Genomic DNA, 26,270 nt, shown 5'->3' with positions numbered 1-26,270 from the left:
AAAATCAATAAAAGTAATTCATCACATAAATGGAACTAAAGACAAAAACCACATGATTATCTCAATACACACAGAAAAGTCCTTAGATAAAATTAACCATCCCTTCATGTAAAAAAATCTCCATAAACTAAGTATTGATGGAACATATCTCAAAATAATAAGAGCCATTTATGACAAAGCCACAGTTAATATCATACTGAATGGGCAAAAACTGGAAGCATTCCCCTTGAAAATCCACACAAAACAAGGATGGTCTCTCTCACCACTCCTATTCAACACAGTATTAGAAGTTCTGTCAGGGACATCAGGCAAGAAAAATAAACAAAAGGTATTCAAATAGAAAGAGAGGAAGTCAAACTGTCTCTTTTTGCAGATGACATGATCCTATATTTAGAAAACCCTATTGGCTCAGCCCAAAAGCTTCTTAAGATGATAAGCAACTTCAGCAAAGCCTCCAGAAACAAAATCAATGTGCAAAATTCACAAGCATTCCTATATACCAACAATAGACAAGCAGAGAGCCAAATCATGAATGAACTCCCATTCACAATTGCTACAAAAAGAATAAAATACCTAGGAATACAGCTAACAAGGGAAGTGAAGGACCTCTTCAAAGAGAACTACAAACCACTGCTCAAGGAAATCAGAGAGAACACAAACAAATGGGAAAACATTCCATACTCATGGACAGGAAGAAGAAATACTGTGAAAATGGCCATACTGCCCAAAGTAATTTATAGATTAATTGGTATTCCCATTAAACTGCCATTGACACTCTTCAAAGAATTAGGAAAAAAACTACTTTAAAATTAATATGGAACCAAAAGAGAGCCCATATAGCCAAGACAATCCTAAGGAAAAAGAACAAAGCTGGAGGCAACATGCTACTTGACTTCAAACTATACTACAAGGCTACAGTAACCAAAACAGCATGGTACTGGTACAAAAACAGACACATAGACCAATGCAACAGAATAGAGATTTCAGAAATAAGACTGCACACCTACAACTATCTGATCTTCAACAAAGCTAACATAAACAAGCAATGGGGAAAGGATTCCCTATTTAATAAATGGTGCTGGGAAAACTGGCTAGCCATATGCCTAAAATTGCAACTAGACTCCTTCCTTACATCTTATACAAAAATTAACTCAAGATGAATTAAAGACTTAAATGTACATCCCAAAACTAGGAAAACCCTAGAAGAAAATCTAGGCAATAGTATTCAGGACATAGGCACAGGCAAAGATTTCATGATGAAAACATCAAAGGCAATTGCAACAAAAGCAAAAATTCACAAATGGGATCTAATAAACTAAAGAGCTTCTGCACAGCAAAACAAACTATCATCAGAGTGAACAGACAACCTACAGAATAGGAGAAAATTTTTGCAATCTATCCATCTGACAAAGATCTAATATCCAGAATCTATAAGGAACTTAAACAAATTTACAAGAAAAAAAGAAACAACCCCATTAAAAAGTGGGCAATGGACATGAACAGACGCTTCTCAAAAGGACATTTATGTGGCCAAGAAACATATTAGGAAAAAGTTCAACTTCATTGATCATTAGAGAAACACAAATCAAAACCACAATGAGATACCCTCTTGTGCCAGCCAGAATGGCAATTATTAAAAAGTCAAGAAACAACAGATGTTGGCAAGATTGTGGAGAAATAGGAATACTTTTACACTGTTGGTGGGAAGGCAAATTAATTCAATCATTGTGGAAAACAGTGAGATGATTCCTCAAAGACCTAGAACCAGAAATATCATTTGACCTAGCAGTCCCATTATTGGGTATATACCCAAAGGAATATAAGTCATTCTATTATAAAGACACATGCATGCGTATGTTCATTGTAGCACTATTCACAATAGCAAAGACATGGAATCAACACAAATTCCTATCAATGATAGACTGGATAAAGAAAATGTGGTACATGTACACCATGGAATACTATGCAGCCATAAAACAGAACGATATCATGTCCTTTGCAGGGACATGGATGGAACTGGAAGCCATTATCCTCAGCAAACAAACACAGGAGCAGAAAACCAAACACCACATGTTCTTGCTTGTAAGTGGAAGCTGAACAGTGAGAACAAATGGACACAGGGAGGGGAATAACATACACTGGGGACTCTCTGGAGGTAGGGAGTGGGGAGGGAGAACATCAGGATAAACAGCTACTGCATGCGGGGCCTAATATCTAGATGATGGGTTGATAGGTGCAGCAAACCACCATGGCACACATTTACCTATGTAACAAACCTGCACGTCCTGTACATGCACCCCAGAACTTAAAATTAAATTAAATTAAATTTTTAAAAATGATGGAACCCTCATGAATGGCATTTGCGCCCTTAGGAGGCCCAAGGGAGCTTGACTGCCCCTTCTGCCATGTGAGGACACAATGAGAAAGCACCATCTATTAACCAGAAAGTGGGCCCTTACCAGACACCAAGTCTGCCTGTGCCTTGATCTTGGATTTCTCTGCCTCCAAAACTGTGAAAAATAAAATTCTGTTATTTATAAGCTACAAAAGTTATATGGTATTCTGCTATAGCACCTTAACAGACACAGTTGTTTCTAGGGTTTAGGGCTGGGGGAAATGGGTCAAAGGATATAAAGTTTTAGCTATGCAGCATGAATAAGTTCTAGATATCTAATGAACAGCATGGTGACTATAGTTACTAATATTATACTGTATACTTTAAATTTGCCAAGAGGGTAGATCGCAAATGTTTCACCACCAAAAAAGAAAGGTAATACTTTGGGTGAAGTGAAGGACATGTTAATTAGCTTGATAAGAGTTATCATTTCACGACGTACATATACATCAAACATCAGGTTATACAGCTTAAATATATACAATTTTTATTTGTCAATTATACTTCAATAAAGCTAGAGAAAAAATGAAATGGGAAAAAATAAACATGTAAAATTATTTTTCAAAAAAACAACTGTTAGAACCAACTAGCAGCAATAAATATTCAATTGCAATGTTTACTACTGAGAAGTAAGCTTTAAAAATTGCTTGTAAAACATAAGAATTAAGAATAATAAATTTCTTCTTTTCTTTTTTGGGACAGGTCTCACTCTGTAATCACAGCTCACTGCAGCCTCAATCTCCCTGGGATAAGATATCTTCCCACCTCAGCCTCCCAAGTAGCTGAGACCACAGATGGGCACCACCACACCAGGCTAATTTTTGTCTTTTTTGTGAAGAAGGGGTTTCACCATGTTGCCCAGGCTGGCCTTGAAGTCCTGGGCTCAAGTGATCTGCCTGCTTCAGCCTCCCCAAGTGCTGGGATTATAGGTATGAGCCACCGTGCCTGGCCAATGATAAATTTCAATAACAAAATTTAATATTATAAATGTTCTATTTTAATGCAACAGTCAGAAACCAGTAACTGAATTCCTTTATAAAGCTCTCAAAAAAAAGACCACTTCCTATTCATCACCATATCCACAAGGCCTGCAGTACCAATACCTGGTATGTAGTAAGAGCTGAAAACAGTGTTTCAAATTCACTAATTCAGAATTATTTTTTCACAGTATAATAATGTTACATATTGCAAACAAATGGTCATACATAAAAGCTTCAAAGATTTGTAAAAAACAAAAATCATACATACAAAGTAAGTTTTAGTAGAGTGGGTAAATGATCCAGGGATGGTTACAAAAAAGTTCAGTCCTTAAATAATTGTTCAAATCATATTTCTGGGCCTTGGTTTCCTAGCCTGAAGAATGAAAACATGGCAATACCCAAATTCTGTAATTCTTTTATGGTTTTAAATTTTTTACGATTATACTAGAAGTATCATAAACTCTATCTTTCACAATGAAAAACTGTGGTACAAAATACCTAAAACTTATGCCCATATGTTAAAATGTATATTTGTAAATATATTTTATTCACTACTAACCATGATTATATCCAAGTGTGTGAGATTTAAAATTTTAAGTTACAGCATAATATTCATTTCTACTCAGTTGTTAATCTTAGATGTTAAAGATAATAAATGACAGACATACATAAAGATATGTTTTATTATTTATAACTCAATTATAGAAAAAGGTTCTAGTTCAATGTTGCACATGTCTGTGCTCTTCCTTTTCATATTTAATTATTAATATTTCCATTTATTGTCAAAGTACATGAGTCATATCTTGCCATGAAAGGCATTTGACAGCTTTGGCATTTCAGGCTAACTTGGATCTTGATTTGTTTTCTAACTAGCAATATATCCACAACTTTTGTAAGGCTATTAAAATGAGTAAAATGATTCCAAATGTTTTAAATGAAGGAAATAGCGTTTCTCATTTGTTTTGTGAAGGGGAGAAATTTATCTTTATCTCAAAATTAAGCTCTGATCACAAAACATAACTATTATGTTAAATATATATTAGTTTATTTGTATATGGTCTATATTTAACATGCTATCCTGAAAAAATGATTATGTGTTCAACTTAAAAGCAAGGATAGCAAGAAAATGGACTGATCTCAAGACTATAAAAAAATTCATGTAGTTTTCTAAGTGCTCCAAAAAAGAAGGATGACATCTTTTTGCTTTAATATTTGTTAATTTAACTTGTTTAGATATATATGACCATTTTATAATCACACATACCTGTGACTAGTTTAATTTATCTTGAAAATTATACAGCTGTGTGTGTTTAAAATGATTTTTCAGAAATGAAAATTTGAGATAGTACTAATCACAACACAAAGTATACCTTTTTAAACCATAAAGAAAATCCCAAAGCCCTTAATAAAGTAGAACACATTTCAGAATAGAATTTAAAATGTTAAGTAAAGATCTTGAAACATCTCTTAAAATATCAAACTACTATACTATCGTACAGTAAATAGATATTACTACAGCACTTGAACGACTATGGGGCTTTATTATTCAAGTTGGCTATTGGACCAGCATCACTTGGAAGCTTGTTAGAAACGCAGAATCTCAGACGCCACACATGACCTATTGAATCAATCTGTACTTCGTTAACAAAATCCTTAGGTGATCCATATTGATTCATATAGATTTCTTAAAATCCAAAGTTTAAGAATCACTGCCCTAAGGTATTATTTTAATTACTACTTCATAAATTATACAGGATCACTTTGTGTTTATTTGAATTGGAAATGAATATCTGAAGTTTTCTAATATTCAATTCGCTATTGAAAAATCTATTTCTATTTATCATTTACATATATACATACCCAATACATTTCTCACCTATTTAGGTAGATAATTGATACATATCAATGGACTAGAGTAAAAATAAATTTATTTTTCTCTAACCATAAATGGCAGGGTACTCAAAATAAAGTATCCAAGAAATGAGGAAAATATTATGCAATAACTTAAATTTTAAAATGACCACATTTTAAAGAAACTTCTGTTTTTATTTTGGTAACTTTCAAATTATTCAATCACCAACCTTCCATCCTAAACTCTTTATGTAAGAATTCTCATAACTTCTAAACTATGGCTTTCCAATGCAAATGCAATAAGATTCTTTTTTGCTAAAACAACTGGAGCCTTACATGAAACACACACACACACACACACACACACACACACACACACACGCTACTGTGGAAATTCTAAGCTATTTAAACACTGTAAGCATAAGGATATTTTTCATGTTTTGAAATACCAGATTAGAAAAGTTTATGCCTTAAGAAATAGATGACATTGATATTTTCCAATTTACCAATTTCAGAATATATCTGGGCATTTCCAAATGAATCTAATATACAGTAATATATCAGTACTCTGGAGTGCTCTGGATAGTGACATAGGTTCCTGAGAATTCTAGGACCATTCCATGTAGTGTACCAAAACTGTAGATTTACTGAAGGAGGAAACAAGTTTAGTACCATTATCTAAAGATAATTCAAAATTCTGTGATAAACTTAGAATCATTTTCAAACAACTTACACCAAATATTTACTTACTTAAGTACTTGTTTAAATCTGAAAGTTTAGGATGAGTAACTATAAAACAGCAAATAATATTATCTTCAATAACATTTACCTGGATGACTTTCTACTTGTAGGGTAAATCACAATTACAAATTAATAATATTTTAATAAAATATGTGGATTTTTAAAATATTAAATTTACCTGAAAAAAGAAAGATTAATTTTTAATCATATAGCTTAAGGGCAATTCAATAATATACCTTTCACTAAAACTACAATAAAATTAATCACAATTGGCTGGGCATGGTGGCTCACGCCTATAATCCCAGCACTTTGGGAGGCCACAGTGGGCAGATCACCTGAGGTCAGGAGTTTGAGACCAGCCTGGCCAACCCCATCTCTACTAAAAATACAAAAATCAGTTGGTGTGGTGGTGTACGCCTGTGGTTTGAGCTACTAGGGAGGCTGAGGCAGAAGAATTGCTTGAACTCAGGAGGTGGAGGTTGCAGTGAGCCAAGATCACTCCACTGCATTCCAGCCTGGGTGACAGCGCAAGACTCTGTCTCCAAAAAAAAAAAAAAAAAAAAAAATCACAGTTTTACCTATTCTACATTTATTTAACATAAAGTTATCTTATATTGGCTGGGTGCGTTGGCTCACACTTGTAATCCCAGTACTTTCAGAAGCCAAGGCGGGTGCATTAACTTGAGACCAGGTGTTCGAGATCAGCCTGGCCAACATGGCAAAACCCCATCTCAACTAAAACTACAAAAATCAGCTGGGTGTGGTGGTGCGTGCCTATAGTCCCAGTTACTCAAGAGGCTGAGGCATGAGAATCGCTTGAGCTGGGGAGGTGGAGGTTGCAGTGAGCTGAAATTGCACCACTACACCCCAGCCTGGGTGACAGGGCAAGACTCTGTCTAAAAAAAACAAAAAACAAAAAATTTCTCTTATATTTATGCTATATAGTTTATCTTACATAAAGGCAATACTATTTGGTGAGGATATCATAAAAAATTATTGTTATTTAAGGAAAATATTACCTACTGAAAATGACATATTGTGAACCCTGAATATCTGAGACAAGTCTTAGTTAATTTAGACAGTTTGTTTTGCCAAGGTTGACAACACAGAACACTCCAAAAGGGATGAGTGATGCCTTTGTTCTGAATTTTTTAAAGGGGTTCAAGTTATTAGAAGCCTCCTCTAGATTTTTTTTTTTTTTTTTTTGGTACTGCAAATGGCAAAAAATAGGGTGGAAGAAAAGTAAATGAAAGAATGTTTGTTTTTCAAGACAGGAAGCAAATACAGAAACCAAGTGCACGGTTTTTGTTTTTTTGTTTTTTCTCTTTTGCAGCTGCAAGGAATTTTGGACAAATTAGAGAGGCTATCTTACCCATAATTTGGAATTCTCACTCAAATTTGACGAAATCAGGTAGAGATGGTCAAATCTGATGGGGGAAAGGCAGGAACAACCAACAGCAAAAAAAACCCCAACAATATGATCACTAAGCACTCTAATGGTAAGGAGAAATTAAAACCAGCTGGTTGTTAATTTTAGTCAGATCAAAACCCCAATTCAGTTACTTACCTAGAGATGGGTCTCAGGCTGAACAATGCGCTCTACACATCCTAAAAGCAGGAAAAAACTCAAACCTATCTTCCCTGTTGGGAGCAAGCTCAGACTCCATAAAGGATTACCTGCTTTCCATTGTCATGGAAGCAGGAAATCTTGCCTTCCTTGTTGGGAGCAAGTAAAACTCCAAAAAAGGGAATCATACAGCAAAATAAACTTTAGATTTTGACCAGATTTTGGGAGATCAGGGATTCTCTGGAAGGGGTGCTCCCAGACCTCCACAAATTGCCTTATGGGTTTGAGCCATACGGTTAGCTCATGTTGGTACCAAGCACCAATAAGAGATTTGTCAAAGGTCAGGGGTACCTCCACTCAGAATCCCTTCATGGTTACCAAATGTGAACCCTGAATATCTGAGACAGGTCTCGGTTAATTTAGAAAGCTTATTTTGCCAAGGTTGAGGATGGTGCCTGCGACACAGCCTCAGGCAGTCCTGACGACATGTGCCCAAGGTGGTCAGAGCACAGCTTGGTTTTATGCATTTTAGGGAGACACAAGACATCAATCAACATATGTAAGACAAACATTATTTCAGTCCGGAAAGGTGGGAAAACTGGAAGCGGGGAGGGGGCTTCCAGGTCATAGGTAGATAAGATACAAATGGCTGCATTCTCTTAAGTTTCTGATTAGCCTCTCCAAAGGAAGCAATCAGATAGGCATTTATCTCAGTGAGCACAGTGGTGACTTTGAATAGAACTGGAGGTAGGTTTCCCCTAAGCAGTTCCCAGCTTGACCTTTCCCTTTAGCTTAGTGATGTTGGGGCCCCAAGATTTATTTTCCTTTCACAATATAAAGTGAATCTGGACCTTTAAACCATTTACTTTGAATATTCTCTCTAAGTCTGGCTATTTTTCTACACTAGGGAACACAGACACCATCTATCAAATGCTGATAAAAAATGGATGATATGATGGTAAGAAAGGAGGTAGAGAGGGAAAAGAGAAATATCAGACTTAAAATTTTGTCTTTCAACTTTATCCACAGTTTGCATCGGTAATATACATTTAAGTGTTCCATTTATTTTTAAATGCATCAGAAAATCAATTATGATAGATCTGTGACAAATACAAACATTTCTGATTTATTCAAAAAATTCAGTTAAAAAAGTCATTAAACTAGCATTCTGAAAGATAATTATTAAACAAATGGTAATGCATTTTTACTTCTTATTTCATTTCTAACATACCCAATGTCACTTCTTTCTTGTGCCATACAGTAATAAAATGTAACAGAAATAGCTATCTATTAAATTTTGGGGGCCTAATAAAATATTTTTGATTATTTAACTATCATTAAATCACAAATCCCACTCAAGTAATGAAAATCATTCTTAATTCAATAACTGATGAAATAGATAATAGCCATAAAAGCATTTAGAATAAATTTTACACTTAGAAACTACTAAAAGAAATACATCAGAGCCTTGGTATAACGTTGTAGGGGACTATGCTGTGAAACTGCTTTAGAGGTGGTGTTGCCATTTGCCACAAGAGTAAATGAACTGCCATGATGTGGACCTCAGATAAGCCCATCTTAAATTGAATTTTGCTTTGCAGTAAAGAATGCTACAGTGAGGTTCTGCTGTATTTTCTTTTTAAAGGAATAATTAACTGACAAGTAAGTGAAATGCAATAAGAAAATGGCCTACAATTTCACTACTACTTCAAAGATATGAAACAGGACAACACTTCTAAAATAATTAACACTAGATTGATTAATCAGAGACTATCATAACACCTACGAAAGCAGTATGAATGATTGCTGTGTTTTTAACGGTCACTTAATTTGTAATGCTGTCAAATTTCTACATAAAAAGTCATTAACTAAGGTATTTATTTGCCATTTCTTACATATATTACCCAAGTTTTCACTAGGGAGAATGTGTGAGTTTTTTTTTTTTAATCCAACTAAAAAATTATCAACTAATGAGCTCAAATATTTAAAATAATAAATTACTAATACTTTAATTCTTAAACCATACAGTCATAGAAGCTTTAATTCTTTAAAAGCTCCAATTTGACCCTTGGGGAATGTAATGAACACATCTGATTTCTAAAGCCAAAATTTAATTCTATGGCTTCATGCCAACTGATCAAAAAAAGTATATTTGTTCCTATACCATTTGGCACACTAGTTTTTACCTTTTATATATACCCTTTGAAATACCCAGGCCAACAGTTTTAATAACTTGCATCCATATTAAGAGGTAAGAAGTGCAAATGATCACATACTTAAGATATGATGCTTGCTTGGTTACTGCAAAAGTAATTATTAAGATTCTTCTATAGGAAACTCAGTTATTCATTACAGTAATGTTTTTGAAAAATTCCTGTAATACCACCAATGTAAATTTACCCATGTGTAAGTTAAACAAGGACTTTGTGTAACATAGTATCTCATGAAAATATTTATAGAAGAGTCTGTGTTTAATTTAACATCAAAGTAATTGAAGATCACAAGGTTTACAGGATTCACAAATGGCCAGATTTTGAGTAAAAAGCTATTCCTCAACTGCTGCTCTCTGAATATAGCTAAAGGCAGCACTGATATAATGCTGCTCAAAGGCAAGATATAAACCCAAACTTTGGCAGTTTTATCAAAATGTCCTTGATAATTAGTACTCCACTAGTTCTCAAAAACTTTACTGCTTTGCGTAGCATTTTCAATACAGAAATAAAATACTCTTCAAATAATACATTTTAAAAGATGATTAAGTTTCACAAAATTAAATATCATAAATTAACCATATTAACATTGGTATTTTTGACAACATGAAATAACCAATTTAAGGGAAACTGCAATGGACTAACTAAAAAACCACAAATGTCACAATGTGAGGCTCATTTAAATCCTCACATATTACTGACCCTACAAAATCTACTAAAATATTTTAAAGTTCCATTGACTCTATTTAAATACATTTAAAAAATTGCAAAAATGCTTAAGACTATATAAGAGTCATCAATTACACAGGCACTTCACATGTAAACAATCTACAGTACAACTGAAAATATTTTGGCACCAACCTATAATACTAAAAGAATTTAATATAAAGCCAGAATTGTTTTTTCTATGCCTTTTTTTCTAGAAAACTAAGACCAAAGATTGAAGAAATTGTGTATAAATTAGAATTAGAAGTGTATTAAATAACTCAAATATAGAATTGCTCTAAATTGCTAAAAAACAATTACCTTTATCCAGATGTTTACTAGTATGCTATGATGTAAAAAAATTAAACCTAATGTGATTATTAAATTGAAACTACATTTTAAATTTAGTATCAGTCTGCTTTCTGAAAAATAATCAACATTATCAACTGATTTAGTAAAAAGAGAATTTGAGTTTATCAAATACTCTTATTAAACTAATCCAGTTTTCCCCCAAAAGAAGTTTGGGCAATTCAATGTTTAAGTCTGATGTTTCAATGTAATTTTTTTTAAATTCTAAGGTGTGACCTAAGGCAAACTATTTTTGATGGAATACTCTTATTCATGAATTTGAAATATTTGAAATCACTTCAAATAAATGAAACTATACACTTAAAATCTTTAAATGTTATATCAAGCCATAGAAAGATGAGATGCCTTGGTTGTTGGTAATTCAAGGAGCGCCTGAACTGTGACACCAACTTTCACAAGTCCTCGTTCTTCCAAAATATGATGAGGCAAACAAAGTCTTTCCTGGAGAAAAAAAAAAAAAAAAGGTATTTGAACATTCATTTTTTAGAAGTGTAATAACATTAAGTCAGAATTTGATTTTAAAAACATGATTTCTGTAAAATGTAAAGAAAAAAATACATAATTCTAAGTTTTCTCTTATAAATATTGCAATCTAAAATGTTTTTAGATTCTTAATTTATAGTAAGAAAAAGATTATAGAAGTTGGCCTTGTTTGAAATGCTGTCATTCTACACTTGTACCTCTTTCTCTACAAAGAAAATGTTTACAAAAGAGTTGGTCACCACTTTTGCATTTCCCATTCACTACTCAACCACTGCTATCTTACATCTAACCCTAAAGCATATGCCCACTAAAACTATTTTAGTAAAAAACACCAATGTCATCTTAAATGTCAAATGTTGCACGTGTCTAGTTGACTGCTCAGTCATATTATGCTTTTGATTAATGCCTTTCTGGAAACCTTACCCCTCCCCTGTCTTCTGTGACACCATTTTTTCTACTTCAACTTTTCTGACAGTAATTGTGCAGTAGCTTTCATTCATTAGCCCTCACTGATCCTCTTCTAACATCCCAAATGTTTCCAAGGGTTCTGTCTTCACTCTCTTCTCTTTTAGGCTATATCCTCTCTTTTGGTATTCTTATTTCCAGTTTTAACTACCCCTTCCATACTGATGACTTCCAAGTCTTTATTTCCTCCCAAGATCTCTCTATTGAGCTCCAAATACAAATATCAACTAGACACAGTCAAACGGACATCTAACAGACATCAAAATCAATGTGTCCACAACAGAATTACTTCACCAAATTAACTTGTCCTTCTGTGATCCATGTCTTAGTAATACACTATTCAATCTCCATTGACAAACCTGTGAAATATAAGAGTCTTCCTCTTTCTTCCTTACCCCCATAACCAATTCTCCAAATACTACTGATGGTATCCCACAAAGAGTTCTCAAAATTATTGCCTTATCTCCATCTTCACTGCTATATTTGTTGCCCTCTTAATATTTTGCTTATTTATTCAAATAACCACTGAAGTGTACACTAGAAAAGAAGAAAGGCTTCAAATCAATGACTACAGCTTCTACTCTAGAAACTAAAAAAAGAAGAGCAAATTGAACCAATGGCAAAAGAAAGGTGCAAATAATGAGAATGAGAGAGGAAAACAATAAAGTAAAAAAACAAAAAACAATAGATAAAAAAAAGTAATGAAACCCAAAGTTAGTTCATTTAGAAGATTTTTTTAAAATTCATAAACCTCAAGCTAGGCTAATCAGGAAAAAAAGAGAGAATACACAAATTACCAATATCATAAATAAGGGAAGTGACACCACAAGATATTCTATAAATACCAAAATGATAATAAGGAGACATTATAAACAACTTCATACTAATAGTTTGACAAGTTAGATGAAATGGATGAATTCTTTGAAAGAATAATTACATGATTCTGTATAGAGAAACTCCTAAGGCATAGAAACACACACACACACACAAACTATTAGAACTAATAAATGAGTTCTGCAAGGTTGCAGAATACAAGATCAACAAAAGAAAATCACTTCTATTTCTATAAAGTAGCAATAAAAAATTGACAGTGGAATTAAGGAAATAATGATATTTATAATAGTACCAAAGAGAATAAAATACTAAACATTTGATTTAACAAATCTAATGAAAGACTCGTACATTGAAAACAACAAAACACTGTTGGAATAAAAATTAAAAGATATAAATAAATGGAAAGATGTCTCATGTTAATGGATCACAGGAATAAATATTGTGAAGATGACAATATTCCTCAAATCATTTTACAGATTTGGTATCCCCAGCAAAATCCCAACTGGCTTTTTTCAGAAATTGACAAGCTAATCAATCCTAAAATTGATATGGAAATGCAAGGGACCCAGTATAGCCAAAACGAACTTGATACAGAACAAAGCTGGAAGACTCACACTTCTTGATTTCAAAATGCATCACAGAACTACAGTAAGCAAGACAGTGTGATACTGGAATAAGGAATTTAGTCATAAAAAACTGAGAGTCCAGAAAAAAAGCCTTACATTTATGGTCAACTGATTTTTGACAAAGATGCTAAGACAGACAATTCAATGGGGAAAAGAAGAATCTTATCAACAAACGGTGCTGGGAAAATTGGATATCCACATGTGAAAGAATGAATTTGGATCTGTACCTCATACCATGCACAAAACTGATCTCAAAATGGATCACAGACAAAAAGGTAAGCCCTAAAACTATAAAACTTTTAGAAGAAAACACAAATGTAAATCTTTGTGACCTTGAATTACACAATGTTTTCTTAGATATGATATCAAAATCATAAGCAGCAGAAGAAAAAACGAGATAAACTACACTTCATCAAATTAGTAACTTTTGTGCTGTAAATGACACCATCAAGAAAGTGAAAAGACAACCTGCAGAATGGGAGAAAATATTTGCAAGTCATATATCTCATAGGCAATTTGTATCCAGAATACGTAACTACAACTCAAAAACAAAATAAATAATCCAATTTAGAAATGAACACAGGGTTTGAATAGACATTACTTCAAAGAATATATACGAATCAATAAGCGCAAGCAAAGATGCTCAACATTATTAACTATTAGGAAAATGCAAATCAAAACCTCAATAAGATATCACATCACATACACACTAAAATAGCTAGAACCAAAAAGGTAGACAGTAACCATTGTTGGTGATGTTGTGAAGAAATTAGAACCCTCATACATTGCTGGTGGAAATGTAAAAATAGTGCAGCCACTTTGCAACATATTTTGGCAGTTTCTTAAAAAATATTATAAACACAGAGTTATCATATAACCTAACAATTTCACTGCTAGGTATACAACCAAGAGAATTGAAAACAGGTGTTCAAAGAAAAACTTATTCACGGATGTTCAAAGCAACATTATTCATAATAAACAATGAGTGAAAACAACCCAAATGTCTATCAACTGATGAATGGATAAACAACATGTGGTATGTATTTAGAACAGAACACTATTCAGCCATAAAAAGAAATGAAGTACTGATTTAGGCTACAAATGGATGAACCTTGGAAAAATTATACTAAGTCAAAGAAGCCAGACACTAAAGACCCCATATTGTATGATTTTATTATATGTAATGTCTAGAGTAGGCAAATCCATAGAAAGAACAGGGGAGGGACTACGAATGGGTAAGGGCTTTGTTTCTGGGGTGACAGAAATACTGTAAACAGATTGTTGTAACTGTTGCTGAACTCTGTGATCATACTAAAAACCATTTAACTATACACTTTAAATCAGTGAATGCTATGGCATTTTAATTATATCTCAATAAAAATATTTTCTTAAAAAAGTCAATGTATATGCCCAATCCCAGGCTTAAAAAAAGAGAACTTCAATCCATACTTTTTAACCACATACAAAAACTAACTCAAAATTGATCATAGACATGAACATAAAACTCAAGATTATAAAATTTCTAGAAGTAGACATAGGAAAAAAATCTTCGTGGCCTATCCTAGGTTTGACACAAAAAGCACAGCCCATTTTAAAAAATAAATTGTATTTCAATAACTGAAGATCCTGCTCTTTGAAAGACACTCTAAGGACAATGAAAGGATAAGACAAAGATTTGGATGTAATATTTATAAATCTGGTAAAGGACTTTATCCATAATTTGTAAAGAAATCTGAAACTCAAACATAGGAAAATAAACAACCCAATACAAAATAGACCTCAGATTAGAATATGTACTTCCAAAAAGAAGTACACTTCAAAGTACTTCAAAAAGAAGATATACAGATGGCAAATAAGCCCTTGAAAATATGATCAGCATCATTAGTCTTTAGGAAAATGCAGATTAGAACTGCCCTGGCAAGTCAGGACATACATATCACAATGACTAAAATTTTTAAAAGACTGATCATACTGAATGCCAGTGAGGATGTGGAGGAAGTGGAATTCTCACATACTGCTGACAGGAATGTAAAACGGTACAACCACTTTGGAAGAGTTTTGTATTTTCTTAAAATGTTAAGCATGCACCTACCATATGTTCCAGTTATTCCACTGCTAGGTATTTACCAAAAAGTAAAGAATGCATAAATCCACACAAAGACTTGCATACAAATGTTCACAGCAGCTTTATTTGTAGTAGCCACTAAAACTGGAAACAACCCAAACATCCATCAGCAGGTCAAGGGATCAACAAACTGTGGTATATCCATACAATAAAATACTATCTAGCAATGAAAAGCAATGGTGTATTCATACATGCAATGACACTGACAAGTCATAAAATAATTATGCTGATGGAAAGAAGATAGAAAAATATAATACATATTGTATCATTCCATTTATATAAAACTCTAGAAAGTGCAAACAATCTACAATGACAGAAAGCAGATTAGTGGTTGTTGGAGAAGGAAGGATAGGAAAGACACATGAGGAAATTTTGGGGGGCAGTAGATATGTTCATCATCTTGACTGTGGTGATGATTTCATGGTGTATGCATATGTCAAAACTGATCAAACTATATACTTTATATGCACTATATTGTATGTTAATAACTCAATATGGCTGTTAAAAATTAGAAAACATCCTAAAACAAAGAAAATTATTTTAAAAATTATTATATATTACCAATTCTGAGGTCAGAGGAAAAACACTCAAGCTAAAAATAAAACCCTTAAAACAAAAATGACATAACATTAGTGAGGCAGTGAATGCTTGTAATCCCAGTTATTCGTGAAATAGAAGTCTAGAGCTCAGGAGTTCCAGTCCAGCCTGAGCAACACAGTGAGACTCCATCTCTAAAACAAGGTTTTTTTTTAATTTTAAAAAAGAAAAAATGGCAAAATGGGAAAATCTGTATAATGTAATAGCTGGAGAAAACGTTGCTAAGTTTGCTATTTCCCCATTGGAAGACTGAGAGTAGAAAAAAGAAACAATAAACATTTTTAAGAATTAAAAATTTAAAACATCACATCAACCGAGCGCAGTGGCTTGCGCCTGTAATCCCAGCAGTTTGGGAGGCCAAGGTGGGTGGATCAGTTGAGTTCAGGAGTTCAAGACCAGCCTGGCCAACATGGTGAAACCCTGTCTCTACTAAAAATAAAAAATTATCTGGGTGTGGTGGCATGTGCCTGTAGTCTCAGCTACTTGGGAGGCTGAGGCAGGAAAATTGCTTGAACTGGGAGGCAGCAGTTGCAGTGAGCCAAGATCATGCCACTGCACTACTCCAGCCTGGGCAACAGAGTGAGACTCTGTCTCAAAAAAAAAACACCATTACATCAAGTATAGACAAGAGGTAATTAGAGAACATCATGTAATTTCCAAATTATCCAACAATTCACTGATTCTCTACACATTAAATTATGTTTACTTACTTGAGGGAAGAGGTTAAAATGGGATCTGTAGACCAGATTATTAAGACACTGTTCAAAAGACAGCTTAACAAGCACAACTTAATTGTGCTCTGATAACAATGTCATTTTTCTCCATAGTCATTCATGTAGAGGTTAGGTTTATAACACTTTACAAAGAAGCAATATTGTGATTACACATGTTCCTTATATGTTTACAATACTGCTTTAATGATTAATTGCATCTTAGTACAATTATTACATGAAACGTAAGACAATTCCTAAAAATTTCAAAGTTTGCCCAATACAGATATTATCATAATATGCTGCTATAATTTCCAATTTTGCATTTTAAATAAAATTTGAAAGGCTGTTTACACTGAATGCAAATCTTCCAATCAGAATCTATCCAATGACTTACAAAGGAGTCCAAATGTTCTCTGGAAAAAAAAAAAAAAGAAAGAAAGAAAGATGGTAACAATGGCATCACAACCAAGTTGTAAATATGGCCACTGAGTTACGTTTGGTCAGTGATGTGCATGATTTTCCAGATTTGTAGCTATTTTATAAATGACTTTAAAGGCAGTTAAAAACATTCATTAGATAACTGCTACAGTTAAAGCTGGAGCTTAGGAGAAGGTACCAAGAGAAGGCATTCATTTTCATATTCAGAAAGCATTATTCGTTGCTCTAAGAAGAATCCCAGTTTGCATGTAATAAATTCAAATTTAAGTGATCATGTTGTTAGACAAATAACAATTACCTGTGAGACACCCAACTTTTTACAAGCATCAAGAAAATTTTCTACATTTCTTCGACATTTTGCCATGCTCAGTTTGGGCTGTAAAGAGGGAAAAAATGTACTTTTAGGCATTTTTCTATGGAACTTAAGCAAAACTGAAAACTAAGTTCACTGAGGTATATTATTTAAAGACAATTTTAAGAAGCTGTATCTTCCTTTAGAGAACTAACAAACTGTAAACAAAACTTACCACTGCTGGTGATGGTACATGAATACTAGCAACAGAACGTGGCCTTATATGATTGGCTAAATGGCAAAGAACAACCCCATCCATCAGTGCAGCTCCAATGTCATCAGGCAAAATTACTTTCAACCTGGATTCAAGATTCTATAGAGAAACAGGTATAAATCAGATACTTTATCTAAACATACATGTTATATGTTTATATTACTAATTGTTGTATAATCCAAACATTTTAAGGAGCGTTGAAAATAAAATCCATATGCCTTATTAATTTTCCAAGTTAAACTCATTTCCACAAGCAGATCTGAAAGAGCAATCTGACTTACGTTGCGAAGTTGTCGTATTTGCTCTCGCTCTTCCCGTAAATGTTCCATCTTTCTTCTCATTGTAAATCCCGGATCTGCTGCCCCATATTCTTGGCGAGATGAGCGGCTAAAAGCTATAAAAACAGAAATTTCCTAACTTGTTACAAAGTTAATGGGAAGGAGCAACTATTGATGGGGAAAGAGGCATGATAAAAAGAATCAATACAAAATGACATAAAACATTATTACTTACTAATACATTCCAAATATTTTTAAAGAATATATTTGAACTCTATATGCATAATTGAAAGCAACAGGGAAGATAAGTGTTAATGATTTATACTACCTATGCATGTTCTTATTCAAACATACGTTATTAGAAACTTATGGCCCAGGTTAAAAATGATTACTGAACATACGTCAGCCTTTTATCTTTTAAAAAAGGAAATTATTCTTGAAGGTCAATACAGTTATTCAGGAATAAAAACTATAATTCAATACCTTGCCAAGTAACATGGATCCATTTTCTTTTGGGCTTGCCAAATGCGAAAAGATCCCTTTATAAAACCACAATATAATGGAGTGCTATAATTTCAAACAGTGTTTGGTCTGCTGGCAGAGTGGTCATTCTAACAGCAGTCACAGTAGAGTAGAAATAAGACTGCAGTATATCTAAGGCAAAAAGCTGAGGTTTCAGGAGCTTGAAGGTAAAGAGGAAGAAAGAAATGGGAATGGGAATTGGAAAGACAAATAAGATTAAGAGAAAATTGTTTTTAGGAGAGGGGAAAGAATTTATGTGTACTTAAAACTATGGAATCAATCCCATTTAAGCTGGGAAACTAGTTTCAAATATAATTGATAAATTTTATTTACAGAATATCTATTTACCTGATCTGGGCTTCAAGCCAAAGGGACTGTGTGAAAAACCATCAGTTCTGTCATATTCCTAAAAAAAAAAGTTAAAAGGTTAAAAATAAATAAATAATACAACTTCTTTTATTTCAAAATAATCTAGGTGCTTATTCATATCCATTCCAGTTTGGGGAAATACTTATTTTCCCTATGATTAGTGAAGAGAAAAGTAACTTGCATTTCAATTCAAGTTGATACGTTTCACTTTTAAGAGTTCAACTAATATTTGCTAGTTGAGTTAACTATACAGGCTTTAAATACTTTCATAGTAGAAAGAAAATGAAAATCATTAGTGAACTGTATAAAATAGATCGTACTTTTTGAAAGAACCAGATTGAAGTTTCCCAAAAAATGAAGTAAGCGTCAAGGAAAAGATAAGTGAATTTAGTATTACTCAGCATCTACTATAGACTTAACACCTAACAGTAGATAATCTGAAGGCAAACATATTTGTATAGGGACTGCAGAATGACAGATGATAAATATAATCTCTTATATTTGAATACATATTGTTTCAAATGTTTCACACACAGTGGTTTGCTGTGGAAAGATTTGTAGTATATTAAACAAATCTGAAGGGGGAGTTAGAAAGCTTAGGCTATGTTTTGAGCACAACATATAATTTCTCTGTGATTGTTTCTTCATCTTTCAAATGAGGTTACTGTGAAGATTAAATGAGATAACTAAATGAAACTATTGTGTAAAGTGATAAAATAATGTAACCTTAGCAGCACCTTATTTAATCTGTGCAACAACTCTGTGAAGTGAGTAGGGCTCAGCTTCAGTCACTTTTCTGCCATTTATTAACTAAGATAGTTGGGAAAGTTACCCATCTCTTCAGCTGTAAAATGATGAGGATCACACCTATTTTATGGGGCTGCTTTTAGGTTCAAATATACAGGCAAGCACTTTGTTAACAGTAAAGCATTACACTAATTGGTTTTACTATTTTCCATTCACACATGAAATTAATGCAATCAGAATTCTATAGATTACCTAAATCTTCTGTTAACATGTGATATGCAGTTCAAGTTAAACGTCAGTTGAGTTACCAAAACACATACATACTCACCACCCTATCCAAATCTACAAGCCTCCCAGTTTGTCTTCACTATTTTGGTTAAATTAATATGAATTCCTAGATGAAAATTTCACTGATCCAAATGAAATAAAAAATATATTATAAAACTCACACCTGTAATCTCAACACTTTGGGAGGCCGAGGCAGGTAGATCACTTGAGGCCAGAAGTTCAAGACCAGCCTGATCAACATGGTGAAACCCTGTCTCTACTAAAAATACAAAAATTAGCCAGGTATGGTGGCATGTGCCTGTAGTCCCAGCTACTCGGGAGGCTGAGGCACAAGAATCGCTTGAATGTGGGAGGTGGAGGTTGCAGTGATCTGTGATCGTGTCACTGCACTCCAGCCTGGGCAACAGAGTGAGATCATGTGTCAATAAAAGAAAAGAAAAGAAAAGAAAATATATATATATATAGCAATGTAAGTTATTTGAGAAATTTGGTATAAATAGTCTTCCCTGTGAGCACAGATCGTAAGATCATAAATCAAGCAAATAAGCAGTAGTCACTTATATGCTTATACTTGTAACTTAAGTAAAAGAATTACAAAAGCATCTGACAAAGACTAATTTTAAGATATCCTAATTTAAATCGTTTTCTGAAAGTATGTATACCATTTTACCTATCGTATAAATAATTTAGAAACATGTTTATAAAATTAATGTCCAAATCCATTTAAAAGTTTTGTAATGCAGATCACCCACAACAACAGACAAAGAATCCTAGCCTATTAAAAAAACAACATCACCTACATATAATGAAATATTAATAGCATCTATGTAACCAAAGTTACATGGTGAATTTGGGCCATCCAACACTTTAGGCAAAGTGTTGAATTCATCAAAAGAATGTGTAATCATTTACTTACTAATGTCAATACACTTTATGGTAATCTGAAGTGGAAGACACAGAGTTTAGAATTTTTAAAATTTATCTCTTGTTGTTAAGCAACAGAATTGAATAAATAAATTAGAAGAATCAGTCATTCAAGTCACCAGAGTATTTGATCAAGATTTCACAAACTCTAACTTTCTGATACCCATTCTTCCAAAAAGGTGTAACCTCCTGTCGATAGGAACAACCCACTGCAGGGATGTTTCTCGTGGAAAAAGGAAATTTCTTTTGCATTGGTTTCAGACCTAACTGGTTACAAGAAAAACCAAAGGCCATTGCACAATGCTGAAGTACTTTTTCAAATTTAAAATTTGAAAGTTGTTCTTAAAATCTATCATTCATTTTAAAATATGCATGAGTGAGAAAGCATAGATTTGATAAAGTGAATTCTTTTCTGCGATCTACAGACACTTCCCAATAAGAAAATCATAAACAAGTGCTAGTATCAATATTTTTAGCAAAAAATGGCATTCTTAGAACTTTTTATAGGCTAGAAGGTTTGTACAAACTGTTCTGCCATGGATTTTAAAATATAAGTGAATATTACACTGCAAAGAAAAATCAGGTTACAGAGAACTGGCAAGGAAGAATCTTATGTAAAACACAGAAAACATACAAAACATATTTTTAAAACATATAAAAACAGAACTTGTACCTCAGATGATACTGGAGATTGTGGTGACATATTAGCATTATCACTGTCTTGCTAAAACATAAAAATAAAAGGATGGAAGATGAAATTACAATACAAATGATGATTTAAACATATAAAAGGAAAACAAAAATTGTTTTGATCAACTACTAAAGGAAGAACTACTAAAGATATACCATCCAGCACATTGCCACTCTACATGTGGTCTGTGAACCAGCAGCCTAGGGATCCTCTGGGAGTTTAGAAACGCAGAATCTTAGGCCTCACCCAAGACCTAACTAATCAAAATCTACATTTCAATAAGACCCTCAAGTGGTTCGAAATATAGTACTTTAAAGTTTGAAAAATATTGTCAACATATAATAGCAGGGATGTGTTACCAACCTGAGACATGTAAAAGAAGGCATGCAAAATCTCCATCACCCGAAATCACTTTCATTTGAAAATTTACATGTATCTAATATAGGCTTATTGATAATTACAAAGAATTTAATTTAATAAAACATTAAATGGTCCATGATTTTTAAATGACTATTCTACTGCCAACCAAATATGAAAATTTTGACATTTAACTTTGAATATGCACACTATATAGAACATGTATTCATTCATTCAACAAATGATTATTGGCTACCTACTATATGTCAGACACTATGCTAGACACTGAGAGTACTGAAATTTAGTAAAATATCACCCATCCAAGGATCTTTCAGTCGAAGAGAGAAACAGATTCATGTAGACAGGTAATACAACATTCTCAGTATAATACAGAACAATGTATGGCATATTACGAGGCACAGATAAGGGGCACTTGGGGGGGATGATGAAGATGGTAGAGAAAGGCAAGTTTCCTGAGAAAGTATAAATTCAGTAAAAACTGAGTGTTTACCAGAAGAAGAAAGAAGAGAATAACATGCTAAGATGAGAGAAGAAGAACCAAAGCATGGAAGCAACAAATGTAAAGATGAGTGCAGAAAACCTCTGAGCAGTTTTGTCTTGCTGGAGGGTAAGGTGAATGGAGGGTAAGGTGAAAGAAGAGCACGATATGAATTAAGGCTGATGTGGCAAGCAGGGGCTTGATAAAAGAGGATCTAGAATTTATCTTCTAAGTTATGGGGGGAAATTGAAGGTTTCCAAGCAAGGGAATAGCCTGATTGCATCTGTGTTCTTTGAAATGACCACTCCGGCTGCAGTGAGAATGGACTAGAGAAAGGGAGAAGAGCAAGGAAGCTATTGCAGTAGTACAGGCAAGAAATGGATGGGGGCCTCCACCAGAGCAGAAACAGTGAAATAAAAGCGTAATGTATGCAAAATATTTTAGTGCACATAAACAAACAGTAAGTCTTGGCTACTGATTAGATATTGAGGCAGGCAAGAGAAAAGCGGGTATGAGGAGACAGGGAAAACAAAATGTTTTCTGTCAAAGGCAGATGACAAATATTTTAGGCTTTGTGACAACTAGCTGTTCCCCTAATCCATGAGGAATATGTTCCAAGAACCCCAGTGAATGCCTGAAACCGCAGATAGTACCAGATTCTTTATAATATATGTGCTATGTTTTTTCCTATACATACATACCTATGATAAAGTTTAATTTATAAATCAGGTATGAGATTAACATCAATAACTAATAATAAAATAGAACAATTACAATAATGTATTCTAATAAAAGTTATGTAAATGTAGTCTCTAAGTGTCTTATTGTACTGTACTCACCTATTTTTAGACTGTGGCTGACCACAGGTAACTGAAACCTTGGAAAGTGAAATGGAGAAAAAGGAGGGCTACTATACTCAAACTCTGCCACAGTAATGAAAAGGTAGCCATAGGCAAATGAGTATGGCTGCTTTCTGACAAAGCTTCATTTACAATCACATACAGTATGTCAAATTTGGCCCGTGGGTCATAATTTGCCAGAACCTGCTCCAGCTAGATGATGGAAGGTGATTCCATTAACTCAGTAGTTCTCAACCTTGGCTGGACATTAAACTTACATGGGAAATATTAAAAACTTCATTGCTCAGTCCATACCATATCATACCACATGCCAATTAAATTATAATATCTAGGGGGTATGACCCAGGCAACAGTATTGTCTAAAGCTCACCTCGTAATTTTAGTGTACAGCCAAAGTTGAGAGCCACTGCACAAACAGTTGGATATTAGTGAAAAAGTGGGTTTACAATCAAAAATTTTAAAAAAACTCAGTTTTGAACATATTTAGTCCTATTGGGTTTATGAGATATATCCAGCAGAAATTCTAAGCAGGTAGGAAGACAGATAAAAGATTGCAAGGGCTTGAACCTCTCCCAGACAAATCTGAGAGGCTTCAGCAGGTACACAGGTGTTATTCACTGAAGCTTTGACAGCTGGTGAAGACATGCTAGAGACCACACAATAGGCCATTCCCTGGGAATAACATTTAAAGGGTAAGCTGGGATCCTGTGGAGTTGGTGCAATGGAAAGCTTAGACAGGTGTGCAGGAACTGATTGTGCTCATGCACGGGTAAATATTGCCAAGCATACCCATACCAAACGTGTAATTCAGGCTTAAGCATAAATACTAACAGTGAAAATATGACCAGCTATAGCCATAGCTGACTTTTATTCATCCCAGCAAATACTACTGGAGAGGTCATGGAGAGAAATCGGCATCTGATCTGGCAGACGCCCAATCATCTGGCTCTATTCATTATTCTTCCCTGTGTGATTCTATTTCCTAAAACTGAAGACATTTTCAGAAGCCCTGCCAAGTACCCAACATGAAATTAAATACCAATCTCTCCAACAAAAATACACAAAATTTATAGTAATGAGAATATATCTTTGCAACAATGATAGGTTGCTGCAGTTTACACTGGTGCAGTAGAAAGGTTTATGGTAATGCACAAACTGTAGAAGTCGAATTTTAAATTTTAAAATAGTATGCAGAATTTGTAGAAGGAGTTCCTAAACAAAGTTCCTAAAACAAAATCTCAATTGACAACCAGACTGACTTAGAAACATAAAAGATGTGAAAGACAACACACCTACACTCATGGATTACAGGTCTAAGATGAATGATGATAAAATTCTAAAACTGAATTATTAGTAATTCCATTCTAAAGGACATATGGAAATTAAATGATCAAATTAATAACTGCATGATGATGCTCATATGTTTTTATTGTTGGACAAAAAACACGCATTAAATCAATAACAAAGAATCTGAAAAATGGATTGCATTTTACTCTCACTGAGCCAACTTCTTATAAGTAAACATTTCAAATAGTTATCTTTTCTTACCTCATCATTTTCATTGCCACTTGAACTCTTCCTCATTGATTTATACTGAAAAATATTTAAAACACATAATTTATTTTCCCTTGAACATATAAATTCTCTACTAGTAAATTATGTACAAGGTTCTTTCATATTTTGGTAGCTTTATTAAATTACCTGATAACAAATTTAAGTATATAACAAGTGTAAACAGTCCTACTACTAAAACTAACAAATATAATGCTTTCCATGTGCAAGGCCTTGTTGTAAGTACTTTACACAGATCAAGTAACATTTCTTTCTTAAGTCAAGCTATTTCCCATTCATTAAGGTGTGTAATCTGAGGGTTGTCTTAGAATTTTCCTTTTGCTTAATTCACTATATCTAACATGTCATCAAGTCAATTCTTTTTTTAATCTCTCTCAGACTTACTTCTTCAGAATTCTCACAACTACCACCCTTTTCCAGGCCCTCATTATCTTACACCTGGTCTATAATCTCACCATTCTAAGATGTCATCTATTATTAAGAAATCTACTGCTTTTGGGTTAAAAAAACACTACATTAAATGTATATATTGATTAATAATTGTAATAATGATGACAGCTAACACTTGTACTAGTGCTTGCTATATGCCAGGCACTGATTTAAATGTCTTACATGTATTAATCCATTTAATCTTCTTAACAACCCTACTACATAAGAACTATGCTTATATGTGAAAAAATGCTTAGAGTCAAGAAAATACAGTATGACAACCACTGGAATTCTTACTTCTGACTCCTCTTCACTGCAAATGATCCTACAAATCAGTGGCAGATTAACCTTCCGTTTGCAACTCATGACTGTCCTGTTGTAACACCTACTAACTTTCGGATTATGTCCAAACTTCTTTGTCTGGCATTCAAGGTTCTTTCTTTTTAAATTATTCTTATTTTTTTTTACATTTGTATATATTTATATTTGTGGTCAATTTTTTTTTATTATACTTTAAGTTCTAGGGTACATGTGCACAATGTGCAGGTTTGTTACATATGTATACATGTGTCATGTTGGTGTGCTGCACCCATTAACTCGTCATTTACATTAGGTATGTCTCCTAACGGTATTCCTTCCTCCCACTTCCCTCCACCCCATGACAGGCCCCAGTGTGTGATGTTCCCCACCCTGTGTCCAAGTGTTCTCATTGTTTAATTCCCACCTACGAGTGAGAACATGAGGTGTTTGGTTTTCTGTTCTTGTGATAGTTTGCTGAGAATGATGGTTTCCAGCTTCATCCACGTCCCTACAAAGGACATGAACTCATCCTTTTTTATGGCTGCATAGTATTCCATGGTGTATATGTACCACATTTTCTTAATCCAGTCTATCATTGATGGACATATGGGTTGGTTCCAAGTCTTTGCTATTGTGAATAGTGCCACAATAAACATACATGTGCATGTGTCTTTATAGTAGCATGATTTATAATCCTTTGGGTATATAACGAGTAATGGGATGGCTAGGTCAAATGGTATTTCCAGTTCTAAATCCTTGAGAAATCGCC

At 33.7% G+C, this 26,270-nt stretch overlaps 1 protein-coding gene and 1 non-coding gene across 3 annotated transcripts in view; both read right to left on the bottom strand.

Moving 5' to 3' along the window:
- Window positions 1–8,543: 8,543 nt before the first annotated feature.
- The window catches only part of LRCH2 (leucine rich repeats and calponin homology domain containing 2), a 134,653-nt gene continuing 116,926 nt past the window's right edge, over window positions 8,544–26,270 (bottom strand). The window contains exons 15-21 of one of the 2 annotated variants that reach the window (XM_023203053.2): window positions 24,749–24,793; window positions 21,467–21,517; window positions 18,814–18,871; window positions 17,947–18,059; window positions 17,627–17,764; window positions 17,398–17,475; window positions 8,544–11,259 (exon numbers count right to left, since the gene is read on the bottom strand). In XM_023203053.2, the coding sequence (XP_023058821.1) occupies window positions 11,140–11,259; window positions 17,398–17,475; window positions 17,627–17,764; window positions 17,947–18,059; window positions 18,814–18,871; window positions 21,467–21,517; window positions 24,749–24,793 (603 nt within the window). In that variant the 3' untranslated portion in view covers window positions 8,544–11,139. The remainder of the gene's footprint in view (window positions 11,260–17,397; window positions 17,476–17,626; window positions 17,765–17,946; window positions 18,060–18,813; window positions 18,872–21,466; window positions 21,518–24,748; window positions 24,794–26,270) is intronic. The other variant, XM_023203055.1, reaches the window with a different exon arrangement.
- On the bottom strand, window positions 20,971–21,099 carry LOC111536717. The gene has a single exon (XR_002729803.1). It is a non-coding gene; the product is annotated as a small nucleolar RNA SNORA35 (small nucleolar RNA).

Source organism: Piliocolobus tephrosceles, chromosome 12 (genome assembly GCF_002776525.5).
Source record: "Piliocolobus tephrosceles isolate RC106 chromosome 12, ASM277652v3, whole genome shotgun sequence".
NCBI lineage: Eukaryota > Metazoa > Chordata > Mammalia > Primates > Cercopithecidae > Piliocolobus > Piliocolobus tephrosceles.
The sequence above is the reverse complement of the archived record's forward strand: the minus strand, read 5'-3'. Positions and strand labels throughout refer to the sequence as shown.